The sequence below is a fragment of the Plasmodium malariae genome (genome assembly GCF_900090045.1).
Source record: "Plasmodium malariae genome assembly, chromosome: 11".
NCBI classification, from domain to species: domain Eukaryota; phylum Apicomplexa; class Aconoidasida; order Haemosporida; family Plasmodiidae; genus Plasmodium; species Plasmodium malariae.
The window spans coordinates 944452-959386 of record NC_041785.1 but is presented as its reverse complement, the minus strand read 5'-3'; the positions used below and the strand labels follow the sequence as shown (position 1 = coordinate 959386).

The following is a 14935-nucleotide window of genomic DNA, read 5'->3' as shown; positions in this document are numbered from 1 at the left end:
TAAGAACGACCTACATCAAAGCTATATATTTGAAAACGTATTCTCAATCTAAAGTTTCATAAACCATAACTTTAAAAGATTGCCCTGCCTAAAATATTTTTGTTTTAAGGCATTTACATAAATGGAAAAGAAATAAAAATTTAAAGTAAATTTAAGAAATAATATTTTTAATGGAAAAAATGTGTTGAATGTATACTCTTTTTTTTTTTTTTTTTTTTCCTTTATAAATATTATTATTATTTGTTTTTTTTTTGTTTTTAAATTAAAGTTCAATCAATTTTAAAAGGTTACTCGTTTTATTTTTAATATTTTATCTGTATATCTCTTTTCCCATAACCTCGGGGCATTTTTTTTTTTCTATTATTTATATACATACATTTTCGTTTCATTTTTTTAGTGTAAATTATTAATATATGTGCATAATCACTTTTTAGGTTATTTAATTTTGTTTTATGTGGTTTTATTTTATTCTATTCTATTCGTTTTTATTTTATTTTGTTTCGCTTTATTCCGCCTTATTTCGTTATTTTTTTAAATTATATAAAAAGTATATTTATTTTTTCTTAATACGCTGTATTTCAAAATATACATGTATTCATCTATCCTTTAAACATTTTCTGCTATTTTTCATATTTTGTGAATATTATTTGATATTATCATTTATCATCTTTATTTATTGCATTATTTTTTGCAATTTTGCAAGTTTAATTTTATATATAAATAATGCCTAAATTTAACTTTTTCCCTAAAGTAAATTTTCTGGCATATATAAAAAGAATTAACATAAAATATAATCCTTGTGGTTCCTACAATGATAATTGCCGAACATTAATTCATCATATTGAAGCAGAGCAGAAAAAAGACAAATTTCTTAATTTAGAATATAAATTAGAGCTAATCGAGTTAAGAGATAAAACAAATTTGATATAAAATAAGAGAAAGTAGCGGTGCTTACATCACTGAGCACGTAACCTTTCAACATATAAAGGTTTAACTCCTTTGCGTGTACTGCCTTTTGTCTAGTTATTTTGACTATACAATATTCTTTCACTATCATTTTATTTATTCTTCCTTCTAAATTCAGTTATAATGAGGAGCCTCTGATTGAAATCGAAATGCAAAACTCCAAAGTTTTCAAGTAGCTATTTTAAAAAAAAAAAAAAATTTTAGTTATTTTTATTTTAGTAAATATTAATCATTTTGGCTAGTCCATTTTTCTTCATTTGACTTATTCGTATATACATATACATATATATATATAATGTAGACTGTAAGTGTAATAAATTAAAATTGACAATTTTAGGTTTAATCCAGAGAACTATAACTTGTCAGAAATTCAAAGAGTAATCGATGCTAACCAACAACAGCGTAAAAGAAAAAATAAAGGAAAAATAATATGTTTATATATGCATGAGCTAATATGAATATTTACTTTCTTATGGAAACACATCCCTTTTACCGTGTGGTGTCCGGGTGATAATAACTTATTATATATTAAAACAAAAATTTGTACATATTTTTTTTTTTTTTTTTTATATAGTACATCAAAATTTTATGAAGACCAATTTGCTGGAAAATCACGAACGCTCTTTTTAACTTAATAAATGTATATGGAAATAATGGGAATAGAAAAGTGTATTTTGACAATTTATTACATATCATCTGAACGTAGAGTTAACAAGAGCATATATATATATATATATGTATATATTTATGTACATGTATTTTTTTTCTTATTTTTAATATTGTTTGTATTGTATGAACAATGCACCATTGGGTAATTTCCTAACATATAATGGAAAAAATGTCTGAATTTTTTTATAAGAATTTAAAGCAACTAAGTTATATTCATAAATAAACATGAACGAGTTATAGCACTCATTTAAATGTATATTTACATAACCTTGTTGAATTCTTGTAATTTTCAAACACTTTTTAATAAATAATTCTTAATAATTTTATTTGTTCTATATATATATATATATAATTCAAAACTGCAATATGTTAAAAAGATCTAATTAAAAATTGTATTTTTACAAAAAAAATAAAATAAAGTTATCTATAATTAAAAATGTAGACAAATATACCCCTTGGAAAATGAAAGTAAAACACATTCTTTTTATAAGTGACATCCTGTATTTAGACATGCAGTCATATGTCAAATACAACATTCGTGATATATAACAAAAATTATGTCGATTAAAAATAATGCACTAATAAATTTTACTTGCATATTTTTCCTCTTTGCGCTCTAATTCTGAATTAATCATTGCATACTTATCGAACTTGAAGAGAACTATTTGAACTAATATAAATACTCAAAAATTAATTTAAAAGAGCGAACAAATTAAAAAAAAAAAAAAAAACAAAAGCAGTAACAAATTATGTGGTAAAAAAAAAAAAATAGTTAGATGATCGTCTTACGGTATATTATTCTAATTGTATATTTGTCAAAAACTTGATAAAAAAAATTATATTTTCAAATAAAAAATTAATATTCGACCAGCTTCCTTGAATTTCCTGAAGTAACACATTGGTAGTGTTCCTTAAATTTTTTTCTTTTATTTTGATTAATCTTCTTCCGTGAGCCTTAAAAAAAGAACAGAACAGAAGAAAAATAGGAAATAAAAAGTATTAAGATAATAAAAAAGAAATATAAATGTAATAAAAAAAAAATATAAATGTAATAATGAGAAAATATAAATGTAATAAAAAGAAAATACAAACGTAATTAAAAAGAAAATATAAACGTAATTAAAAAAAAGGAAAAAAGGAATAAAAAGGAAAAAAAAAAAAGAAAAACAACAAACAAAAGAAAATATGTTAATATGGGAATTATTTTTACAATAATAATATGTATGTTTATGGTACATACGATTTTATAAATAAAAAATAAATTTCTTACTTTTAGGAATATTAAAATATACGCCTGAATTAAATCTATATTATCATTCGTCTTGACATGATAAATAAAGAAATTCATCATATTTTCCAGCTATAAAATATTAGGGAAAAAACCAATAGGGGTGTACCCCCATAAAGCATGTGATTGTGGACATAATAACGTGACAACTTATATAAATATATATATATATATATAATATTGTGTACAAAATTTTGGTGTGTGCAAAAAATTAGAATATTTGTATATATGTATATATATATAAATATTTATGTGTAACCTCTTCCTTTGAACTTAAAGACAGGATGTTAAAATGCACACCCGACGGAGATAAACTCTTGAGATACTTCAGAACGTCTAAAAATAAATGTATAAATACGAATTAATAAATATAAAAGTTCATACATATACATATATATACGCACAAGCAACATGAGACGCTTTGTTATATCCTCGTTCTTATCATTCGTTTTGATGCCCCATGTTGCTGTCCATTTTTGCTATTTCATGTTGCCGTTTCATTTGGCCGTTTCATTTGGCCGTTTCATTTGGTCATTTCATTTGGCCGTTTCATTTGGTCATTTCATTTGGCCGTTTCATTTGGTCATTTCATTTGGCCGTTTCATTTTTCTTTTTGATCCTTACTGATGTAAGAGAACTCGTTCTTCGCCAGAATTTCCTGAAGTTTAGATAAAGGCATGGGGGGTTTATACCTATTAAAAATTTGTCTTTTTCTCACAACATTTCTGTTGTTCACTTTTTCTGTTGCTTCGTCATGTTTCTCTTCTTCAGCTTCTTGGTCCTCTATTTGTTCTCTTTTATTAAAAACATTTTTTGTGATATTTTCTAAGAATTCTTTTTCCTTATTATCTACATATTCTATATTTTTTTCTAACTTGGCTGTGAGAAAAAATGGGATTTGTTCATTTCTTTTTACATTTTCTTCAACTTTACATTTTTCCTTAATTTTATCTAAAAATATAATATATGCAATTTTTGACATATTAAATCCTGACATTGTTAATAAATTTTTATTAATTTGTTTTTCTCTAGACGTATATGACTGAATTAAATGCGTATAATTATTTCCCCCTTTTTCATTTAATGATGCATCTTTATCATTGTTTTGTTCATTCAGACATAAAGTGTTATTATACGTGTTGTCTATGTCATTATTCTTCATATTAATTAGTTCTTTTAAATTTGTACACTTGTAAAAATAATTGTCGTCGGTATCTGAGAAATCTTCTATCGGTATTGCATTAATTAATTTATAATCATTAACAAAGTAGTTATTTTTATTATTATTAAATAAATTTTTATTCGTAAAAGAATTTAAAAAATTATAGTTATTTTTATGTGCTGTGTGTAAATACATGTCATTGTAAATCATTGAAATAATATCGTTTTTAAATAATAAATAATCAACAAAAGTATTTGATATTATTTCATATATTAATAAGGTATGATTATTTAAAGCAAAGAATATTAATCTATTATCTTTACTAAAGGTAACGTAAGTAACTGAAAAGGAAAAGCGAAATTTTCTCGTAATGCACTTTTGCTCAATATCCACAATCAATATGTGCTTATTCGATAAACACACAACGGTAAGGATGCTAAAATGATAGAAAGAGGAAATGTAAATATCTTCACTGACCTCGTCGCTGTTACTACTGGTATTGACAAGGCCATTACCTCCGATACTATTACTACTACAACTGTTAATGTACTCACTTCTAACATTGTAAGAATATGTGAGTTCACTAGTGTATATGTTCCAAACCCTGAGGCAGGTATCCTCCCTGCTGTTTGAAGCAGATACGAAGTAATTGACACCATACAAATACAATTTCAGTATAAGTCCATCTGTATGTGCCTTAGATTTAAATGAGTACTTATTTAGTTTATACTCATTTCTATATGTTGTTGATTGCATATTAAAGGAATGAATTTCTCCATCGCTGTAACCAACAATACCTATATGTCCACAGGTTGATATTAATACACTTGTCGCATATTTATATATTTTTTTTAAGTTGATATTATAATCAAAAGAGTTATGTTCATCATATATTTTATATTCCTCTGTATCATCATTATGCTCGTCTATAAAATTGTTATCTTCGCATGCGTCATCCTTTAAAACACCATTATTATCAGCATTGTTAATAAAATTTTTTGATTTCATTTGCTTCTGCTGCTTGTTCATAATATTCGAGGGTAATAATAAGTACTCATTTGCTACAGTTTTTCTATATGAAGATGCTAAATACACACGATCTAACTTGTTTAGGCAAATTAAAATATTATTCCAATCATAATGTCTGTTTGTGTTTATGTCAAAATCGATTATAGTTTTATCCAAAATGTTTATTCTTTTATTCCATGAAAATTCTTTATTTTGTTCAGGGTTATGTGGACATATGATAAATAAGTTTCCTTCTTTTTTATCTGGTATATTTGCTGATACTAATAATTTGAAATGTTCGTCATCTATATATTTAATATTGTTAATAATACCAATACAACTATTTCTCTTCTTTATAATATCTAATGTAAATGTACTTTTATTAACGTTTAGTAAATTAATCGTATTATCATAGCCAGCAGTATATATATACCCTTGTGGAGATATTAAAATATTTTTTACATGATCATGTACATTTCTTAAAATAAAATATTGAATACTTTTTGAGTTAATCATAAGTATTTTCCCATGTTCTGTCCCAAGAAGAACAGCACAAATTTCTTCACCATTATGTTTATAATTAAAAAAACTAACACAAGTTATGGTATCATCATTCATATGTATATTTTTTGAATATACTATTTCATCCTTTTCAATATTGATAATGTAAAGTTCATTATTTGATGTAACAACATAAAGTTCTTCTCTTTTTAATGTTCCTGACATTAATTTGATGAACTTACCTTTATTAAAGTTTACCTTATTTATTGATACATATTCATGTATAATTTTCTCTTTATTAATATTATATAAATATAATTTATTCTCATTTGTTAGTATGATCACTTTATTTATGTATCCATCTGGATGATAAATACATTTAATTTCAACATCGGAATTGTCATCGAACAGTAAAATGCATTTGAATACATAATCATTGTTCTTTTTCACACTATTTTTTCCAATCAATTCTTTTCCTTCTTTGCATGATTTGTTTGAAGCCCATGTACCGTCTTGACCATCACCCTGACAGCTTAATTTTCCATTACCGGTGCACTGTTCAGATGCATTTTCATTTTTTCTATCATCCCCTTTTTCCTCTATATGCTTATCGTTATCTTGCTCTCCTACCTTATCGCTATCTCTCTCTCCATCTTTATTGCCATCCCGTTCTCCTACTTCATCGTCATCTCGATCTCCTACCTTACTGTCAATTTCTCTCCATCTTTAATTTCTTCTCGCTCTCCTACCTTATCGCCATCTCTCTCCACATCTTTATCTCTATCTCCGTGTCCATCCTCCTGGGATGAATCCTCACTGCATGAATTGCTCACAGAAAAAGCTTCATCATCATTACATTGGTCATCCCATAAAATTATTTCTTTTTTGCTATATGTTAATAAGTAATCCGTAACAACAAAAATGTCAATGATGTTATATTTATGATCATTTGAAAAGAAAACTTTTCTACCTCCAGTTTCATTGACTCTATATACTTTTTTATTAAAAACTACATAAACACAATTCTTGGCAAAATATAAATTTTTAATATCTTCTGAATAATAATCTGAAATAAATGCTTTTCTCAACTTATGCATATCATATATACAAAAAGATTTCTTAACACTTGATACAATAAATGGTTGAATTCCTTTCATAGATAAACACATTATTCCATTATGAACAATTATACCTGTTGTTCCATTGGCTATTAATAAATTACTTTTTTTATATACCTTTCTTTTTTTACAATCTTTTAAAGCATTATTTCTATTTTCTGTTTCTACCTTTGTTTTAACTTTTTCACTATGGTCATAACTGTCTCCATTATTCCTATCACACAATTCTATTCTTCTATCATCACTTGACTGTCCTCCTATCTCTTTATTTATTCTGTTTTCAACGAATATTTTGTTTCTTATACGTATGTCATTCTTTTCACTTTTATTAAATTCTGTTATTTTGTATTTATTCAGTATGCTCCATGATTTCTTTTTGAATTTTTCCTTATTTGTTTTGTCTAATTGCCTACCATTGCACTTGGATTCACTAGGTTTCTCTGGGGAAAATACATCGCTCAGTTTTAAGGGAATACACGGATCCTTTTGCACTTTCATTTTTTATTTTCCCTTCTCGTTTTCGGAGCTATTTTCACTTGCCTCCTAAGCTATTTCGATAATCCCCTTGCACAGTTTTGAGTTAATTTTTGCCTTCCTTTGCGTTATCTTGTGCACAATTTATCTCCTTAATCTTTCCCGTAGCTTCGTACGTCTTTCCCTTTTATACACATATATATACGTATATACATATGTATGTTTATATATATATTTATTTGTATGAACATTTACATTTGTCCTTTTCCCCTGATGGATGAGAAAAACATAGAAAAAAAATAAACCTATAATATTAGAAATTATTATTTGCAAAAGTACAAACGGGCGTTGCCTTTAAAAAGGAAATGAAAAGGAGTTACAGATATTTAAATTATTTTGTTCGCAAAAAAAAAAAAAAAACAAAATACATGTTACAAATAAGTTTTCTACAAGTGGGGTTCATTCTTATATAACAACAAACAACTTTATTCGCAAATTAAAATATACAAAAATATATGTACCTGCGAATCAATTAATTTTTAACTTATTTTTCAGCCATACTTTTTTTATATTTTACTCTTGTTTATTCTATACTTACATATACATATATTTATGTACGTATATATGTACGTGTATATGTACGTGTATATGTACGTGTATATGTACGTGTATATGTACTTATGTTCATATGTATGTTTATATGTATGTATATATAAATGTAAATGAAGAAATTTAAAAAAAAAGCCATCGTCGAAAAATAAATCATTTTATTTTAATTTTACTCCACTTATATATATATATGTTTATATAGGAAAAAAAAAAAAAACGTCAATCAACAAATATAGAAAGTACGTAAATATAATTTATATTGTGCAGTGCGTAGTTAAATATATGTACTTGTACAAATAGATAGGTACACGTGTACAAGATATTACAAAATATATTTATGCAGCTAGAGCAAATACACCTACTGGTATAAAATATTATATTTTGTATATTATTTTCTTTGTGGCCTACTTCATTTTTTATACTGTTTTTTAATCGTTTATTTTATTTTATCTGTTTTATTATATATATATTTTTTTTTGTCATCTGCTGTATTTTATTTTATTTTATTTTAATTATCTATATTTACTTATTTTATTTTTTTATCGTTCCCCAATTTCAAGTAGGAAAATATATATAAATGCAAAGAATTTTTTCACTCTTTTTCATAATTTTTTTTGTTAGAAAAGAAGCTCCATAATTAGTCTCTATAACATTATAAGTCAGTTCTTTCCATTTTATGTATACAAATATTTAAACAGAAAAAACGTAAATTCCACATATAGTGTTAAAAATGGCCGAAGTAGCAAGTAATAATTCATATGTTAATTTTTTAAAAGAATTTATAAAAATTCATATATAAATACACAAGTGGTTATGTATATATGTGATTTTATATGTATAATAAAAAAGGAATATTTTAACTTTTACATATGTATATATATATATTTTTTTTTTTATTTTATGGTAATAAGATCTGTGAGTTCATTGTCATATTCCCCTTACAATGTAATACATACATAGATTGTATTGTTTAGGAGGGGGGGGGGCTGAAAAAATGTTCAGCGGCAATTCGAAATTTTTTGCCTACATAAATGACACATGCTACATATCTCGTGATGCATACTACGATATGCGTAACATATAATATGTAACACATAATGCTCAATACACTTTGCATGAATATACGTACGTATAATTAGAATATTCTGTGCTGCTCATCTTTTGAAGAAGATTAAAACAATTATGACAAGCAACATATGCTTAAAGTTAATATATACAACTGTTTGCTTAATTTTAGTAGTAGTACATAAAATTAAAATACATGTGTATATATAACATTTGCATATATATCACTTGTGTATGTACTGTTTATGCTTGTACCGTTTGGACATATAACCTTTACAACGTTAAAAAAATTACCTTTTTTTTTTTTTTTTTTTTTACTGCTCTATTTTAGAGAGTAAGCACACAGAGAACTTAAATAGAAATGAGAAGCAAAGTGACGTAAGGCAAATGAATATTTTAGCAGCTAAAGCCGTTGCAGATGTAACGAGAACAAGTCTAGGGCCTAAAGGAATGGATAAAATGGTTTGTTCATAATATATAGCATAAATGAAATGTGATACGTTCATTAGTATCTGTACAATTTGATTGGTATATATGTATATATATATATATATATATATATATATATATATACGCATCCACGTATATATGTAGTATGAGGGTATACATATCGGTACGCATATGTGCATTCCATATATATATGTATATATATAATGTATATGTGCATCTTAACCGGAAACGTTTTTTTCCATTTCCCCCCCTTCATTTTTTATAGATAGAGGACGGAAAAGGCGGTGTCATAATCACAAATGATGGAGCTACCATTTTGAAAGAAATGGCAGTTGCACACCCAACGGCAAAAATGATTGTTGAGCTTAGTAAGGCTCAAGATGTAGAAGCAGGGGATGGTACAACGTCAGTTGTAGTAATGTGTGGGTCGTTATTGAATGTATGTAAATCACTTTTAGATAAGAATATTCATTGTCAAAAAATATCAGAAAGTTTTTTTGAAGCATCAGTAAAAAGCGAAGAAATATTAAGGAATATGTCTATACCTATAGACTTAAATGATAAAAACATTTTAATACAAAATGCAATAACATCATTAAATTCAAAAGTGGTTTCGCATAATTCATCTTTATTAGCACCAATAGCTGTTGATGTGATATTAAAAATTACAGATATTAATAAAGATAGAAATGTTGACTTGAATAATATAAGGATTGTCAAAAAGTTAGGAGGCACTATTGAAGATACTGAAATAGTAGATGGACTAATTTTTACAAGTAATAAAATAAGTAAAAGAGCACATGGAATAAAAAATTTATCAGAAGCAAAAATTGGATTAATTCAATTCTGTTTGTCCTTACCTAAAACAGATATGGACAACACCGTTGTTGTAAAGGATTATAATAGTATGGATAAATTATTAAGAGAAGAAAGATTAATAATAGGTAAGATGATAAAAAAAATAGCTAGCACAGGATGTAATTTATTATTAATACAAAAAAGTATATTACGTGATGCAGTAAATGATTTAGCTTTAGATTTTTTAGCCAAAGCTAAAATTATGGTTATAAAAGATATAGAAAGAGAAGATATAGAATTTATATCAAAAACTTGTAATTGTGTACCAATAGCTAGCTTAGACTATTTTACTCCAGATAAATTAGGTTATGCAGAAAGTGTTGTTACAGAATCTATTGGATATGGTGAAATTGTGAAAATTACAGGAGTAGAATCAAAAAATACTATTTCTGTATTATTAAGAGCATCTAACAATTTGATGTTAGATGAAGCAGAGAGGTCATTACATGATGCATTATGTGTCGTTAGAAGTTTAATTAAAGAGAAGGCTATACTACCAGGTGGTGCAGCACCAGAAATGGAACTCTCTCAGAAATTATATCAGTGGGCTAATACATTAAAAGGTTCTAAACAAATATGTGTTAAAGCTTTTTCAGATGCCTTAGAATTAATACCATATACCTTGGCTGAAAATGCAGGTTTATCACCTCTTCATATAGTAACAGAATTGAGGAACAAACATGCAGAAGGACATAAATATTATGGAATAAACATTAGAACAGGTACCATCTCAAACATGATTGATGAAAATGTTATTCAGCCTCTGCTAGTTACGTCAACCGCAATTAAGCTGGCAACAGAAACGGTTATGATGATTCTTAAAATTGACGATACTGTCATTTGTAGGTGAACCAAATGCGGCATAAGCCATAAAACATTCTCACAAAAGTAAGAATTAGAATTAAAATTAGAAATAGAAGTAGGACTTAAACTATAATTCGAATGAAAATTCAAATGAAAAGTGATGTGGGAACTGGAAGGCACATACATTTAGTTCGTAGTTTCCTGTACGTATGTATGTACATATATATATATATATATATATATATATATATATATATATGTACATACTACGTATTTCTGTGTATATACTCAAGTGAATAAACGACCTTCTTAATCCATCTTAAAATCTGTACTTATTGGAAGAAAAATATAATATATTATGCTTCACTTCAAAACAGAGATTTCTTCGAAATTGTTACGATAACATAAAACGACATCAAGAAAAATATTTTTATTATATCTGTACTTTAAAAAAACAAAAAACAAATGTTACATAAAAGCTTGAAGTTCAAAGTACGAAGTTTATAAAACAATATATGCTGATAAGTGCATACATAATTATATGAACGTACATTATATATACATGTATATATACATATATATATATATATATATAATATTCAAAGTAGTTAAATTAGAAGAAATGAAGAATCTGGGAATCTCTCATATCCCTTGTATTATTCCTAATTAATAACTGCTTTTACCTATATAAAGTAAAAATGCTGTATATTACATTGGTAAATATATTTTCCTACACAGCGATTAACATATATCTTTATGCATGCATGTATATTTATATGTGTTTATCTATATTTTTTTTTTTTCCCTTGTTTTATTATTAAACATGGCGCCTCCTCCTTGTTTTTATTATGTATTCATTTTTACGTTTACATTTCTTCAATGTATTTTACAAACATCATAGTTATTCATAAGTATAAACTCTTTTTAGAATATTCTATATGACATTAACATATCATTAAAATTAAAGATATATTTAATACATTTTCATTTTATTTTTTATTTTATTTTTTACTATTATATTTTTTATTTTTATTCTATTTTTTACTTTTATTCTATTTTTTACTTTTATTCTATTTTTTACTTTTATTCCATTTTTTATTTTTACTCTATATTTTATATTTTATTTTTATTTATTTTTTTTTTTTTTGCATATAATGAAATAATACTCACGAATACTTTTTCATACTTATTATCAAAAATAATAGCAACAAAAACGTCAAAAAACAAAAAAAGGGTTTTCGAAAATTCATGAAAGTAAAAATACGTTTTCTTTATAATTCATAATAATTATGCTTTAAAGAAAATACAGCTTTTTCCATACTGTTGTAACAGTAAAGCAAAAAATAGCATCTATATATATATCTGTGTATATATATATACATACATAATATACATATAAATAGATTAATAACTCGAAGGAATATTTTCTAAATACCTTACCTTCCTACAAATGCAGAAAAGCGTAAAATCGCAATTAATTATTATCTGCATTATGAGGCTTTTATAATAAAAATAAAAAAGATAAAAAAAAAAATTAAGCTGTATTTTATATAATATACTGTTAAGAATTAACAAAAAAAAAAAAAAAAAACACGTTTTACACGGTTTAAATTTGTATTTTTTCATTTTTAGTTAAATCAGACATTTATGCACTGTCAGATGCGTATTTCTGTATAATTCGAAATACATATAGAAACCTAGAAATATATATATTTTTAAAGCAGACTTCCATAATAGAGTATTATAGAAAAATGGAAAAAATTAAGTTAGGTAGGATTTTCCTTTTTTTTTTTAAATAAATTATTTCTTAATAAACATAATCAACGATTAATGTCTTTAATTGAAAAGGCTTGCGTAATTATACATTATTGTACATGTCCAAACAATAACATAAACATCCTTTGAATTATTTAAAATGTGCTAGGACTTCATTGAATCTTGGAAAAATTATTTTTCTCTCTACATTTATTTTTTTTTTTATATTTTTTCGACATATATTTGTATATATATTTATATATTTAGGATTTATGGGTTTTGGTCAAATGGGATCTGCACTAGCAAATGGAATTGCCAATTCTAATATAATTAAAAGGGAAAATATTTATTACCATGCGCTATCAAAAAAAAACACCACCTTGAAATATTTGAGCTCAAACGAAGAGGTAAAAATAATACACTCATACAGTATATTATACATATAATTAAAATTATAATGAAATTATAATAAAATTATAAAATTTTTTTTAAAATTATATTAATGTACGGGAAAAAAATAAAAATAAATAATATATGCTTTTATTAGGTAGCGCGTGAGTGTGATATAATTATCTGTGCAGTTAAGCCGGACCTTGCAAATTCCGTTTTGAATGATATTAAGGTACTACGGAAAAATATAATATCTTCTTAACTAACTTCCGTATGAGTGTGAACGTGTGTTCTAACGAATATGTATTTGTACGTACATGCGTACACATAAATACGTACATACACGCATTTACACATATATGCATATATGCATATACACATATAAATATACATATATAAACACTTATATGTATAACGGGTGTTTTAATTTTTCCTTATTTTGATAGCCCTACTTGACCTCCAAGTTGTTAATTTCCATATGTGGTGGACTGAATATTGAAAAATTAGAACAGGTATAGAAAACATACAAAAAGAAAACACAAGCATATATATATTTCAGACATTCGTTTAAGTATCCTTCATCGTGTAGTGCATATTGTACATACGCATATGCTTTTATGCGTATATATACATATATATATGTACATATATATATTTATATATACATATATGCAAATACATTTATGTGGGTATGTATATCTATGTGTAGATGACTGGAGAAGATGCCAAGATCGTGTGGGTTATGCCCAACACCCCTTGTTTAGTTGGAGAGGGTGCATTTATTTATTGTGTAAATAAAAATGTGAATGCTGTAGACAAAAAAAGAGTAAATGATATTTTTAGTGCATGTGGGGTTATACATGAAATAAAGGAAAAGGATATGAACATAGGAACAGCTATATCAGGTTGTGGACCTGCTTATGTTTATTTATTTATAGAAAGTTTAATTGATGCAGGCGTTAAAAATGGCTTAACAAGGGATTTAGCAAAGAAATTAACTTTGCAAACTATACTTGGCTCTGTTAAAATGGTAGAGTCGTCAGATCAACCCGTTCAACAGTTAAAGGACAACATTTGTTCCCCTGGTGGTATTACTGCTATGGGATTATTTGTTCTCGAAAAAAACGGCTTCAAATATGGAAGTAAACAAACGCGTGCATACACATACCTTCTGCTCATACGTACACATGTTCTTGTAATATAGTGCATTGTACTGTATATATCTAACCACCTCTCTCTAGCTATATATATATATTTATATAATTTTTTTTTTTTTTTTTTTTTTTTTTCGCCTTCTCCCTACAGTCATGGATGCAGTAGATTCTGCATGCCTTAAGTCAAAGTCCATGAGCTCATGATCGACTAACTCGTTTTATGAAAGTTTTACTTTTTATCCGCACATTTTTTTTGCTTTCAGAAATTCAAAAACACAACTTAAAAAGTTATCATATGGTTAAAGTTAAATTGACAAAAAAATAAAAAAAAATAAAAAGAGACGAATATGTTACAAGCATAGTTAAAGGGGGTACATACATGAATATGTGAAAAACGAAAAAAAAAATAATAAAAAAAGGAATGCACAAGAAGGAATAGAAAAATAAAATAAAATAAAGTAAAACAGAGTAAAGCAAAATAAAGCAAGTATAGCAAAACAAAGCAAACATGGCAAAACAAAGCAAACATGGCAAAACAAAGCAAACATGGCAAAACAAAGCAAACATGGCAAAACAAAGCAAACATGGCAAAACAAAGCAAATATAGCAAAACAAAGAAAATATGGCAAAACAAAGCAAATATAGCAAAACAAAGAAAATATGG

At 26.0% G+C, this 14935-nt stretch overlaps 4 protein-coding genes across 4 annotated transcripts; 3 read left to right on the top strand and 1 right to left on the bottom strand.

Moving 5' to 3' along the window:
• Window positions 1–723: 723 nt before the first annotated feature.
• PmUG01_11028400 (conserved Plasmodium protein, unknown function) lies at window positions 724–1596 on the top strand (the record flags this gene model as incomplete). The annotated part of the gene is made up of 4 exons (XM_029005934.1): window positions 724–902; window positions 1085–1138; window positions 1304–1368; window positions 1541–1596. 4 exons carry the CDS (start codon window positions 724–726, stop codon window positions 1594–1596), a joined length of 354 nt encoding a protein of 117 aa, XP_028862473.1.
• An 834-nt stretch (window positions 1597–2430) lies between these two features.
• UTP21 (U3 small nucleolar RNA-associated protein 21, putative) lies at window positions 2431–7210 on the bottom strand (the record flags this gene model as incomplete). Its single annotated transcript, XM_029005932.1, has 5 exons — window positions 2431–2589; window positions 2906–2995; window positions 3183–3259; window positions 3548–6296; window positions 6344–7210. The coding sequence occupies 5 exons, from the start codon at window positions 7208–7210 to the stop codon at window positions 2431–2433; spliced, it is 3942 nt and encodes a 1313-aa protein (XP_028862472.1).
• Window positions 7211–8525: 1315 nt separating this feature from the next.
• PmUG01_11028200 (T-complex protein 1, delta subunit, putative) lies at window positions 8526–11018 on the top strand (the record flags this gene model as incomplete). Its single annotated transcript, XM_029005931.1, has 3 exons — window positions 8526–8541; window positions 9192–9322; window positions 9576–11018. The coding sequence occupies 3 exons, from the start codon at window positions 8526–8528 to the stop codon at window positions 11016–11018; spliced, it is 1590 nt and encodes a 529-aa protein (XP_028862471.1).
• A 1705-nt stretch (window positions 11019–12723) lies between these two features.
• PmUG01_11028100 (pyrroline carboxylate reductase, putative) lies at window positions 12724–14475 on the top strand (the record flags this gene model as incomplete). Its single annotated transcript, XM_029005930.1, has 6 exons — window positions 12724–12742; window positions 12995–13134; window positions 13275–13349; window positions 13564–13629; window positions 13827–14259; window positions 14423–14475. 6 exons carry the CDS (start codon window positions 12724–12726, stop codon window positions 14473–14475), a joined length of 786 nt encoding a protein of 261 aa, XP_028862470.1.
• Between the last annotated feature and the right edge of the window lie 460 nt (window positions 14476–14935).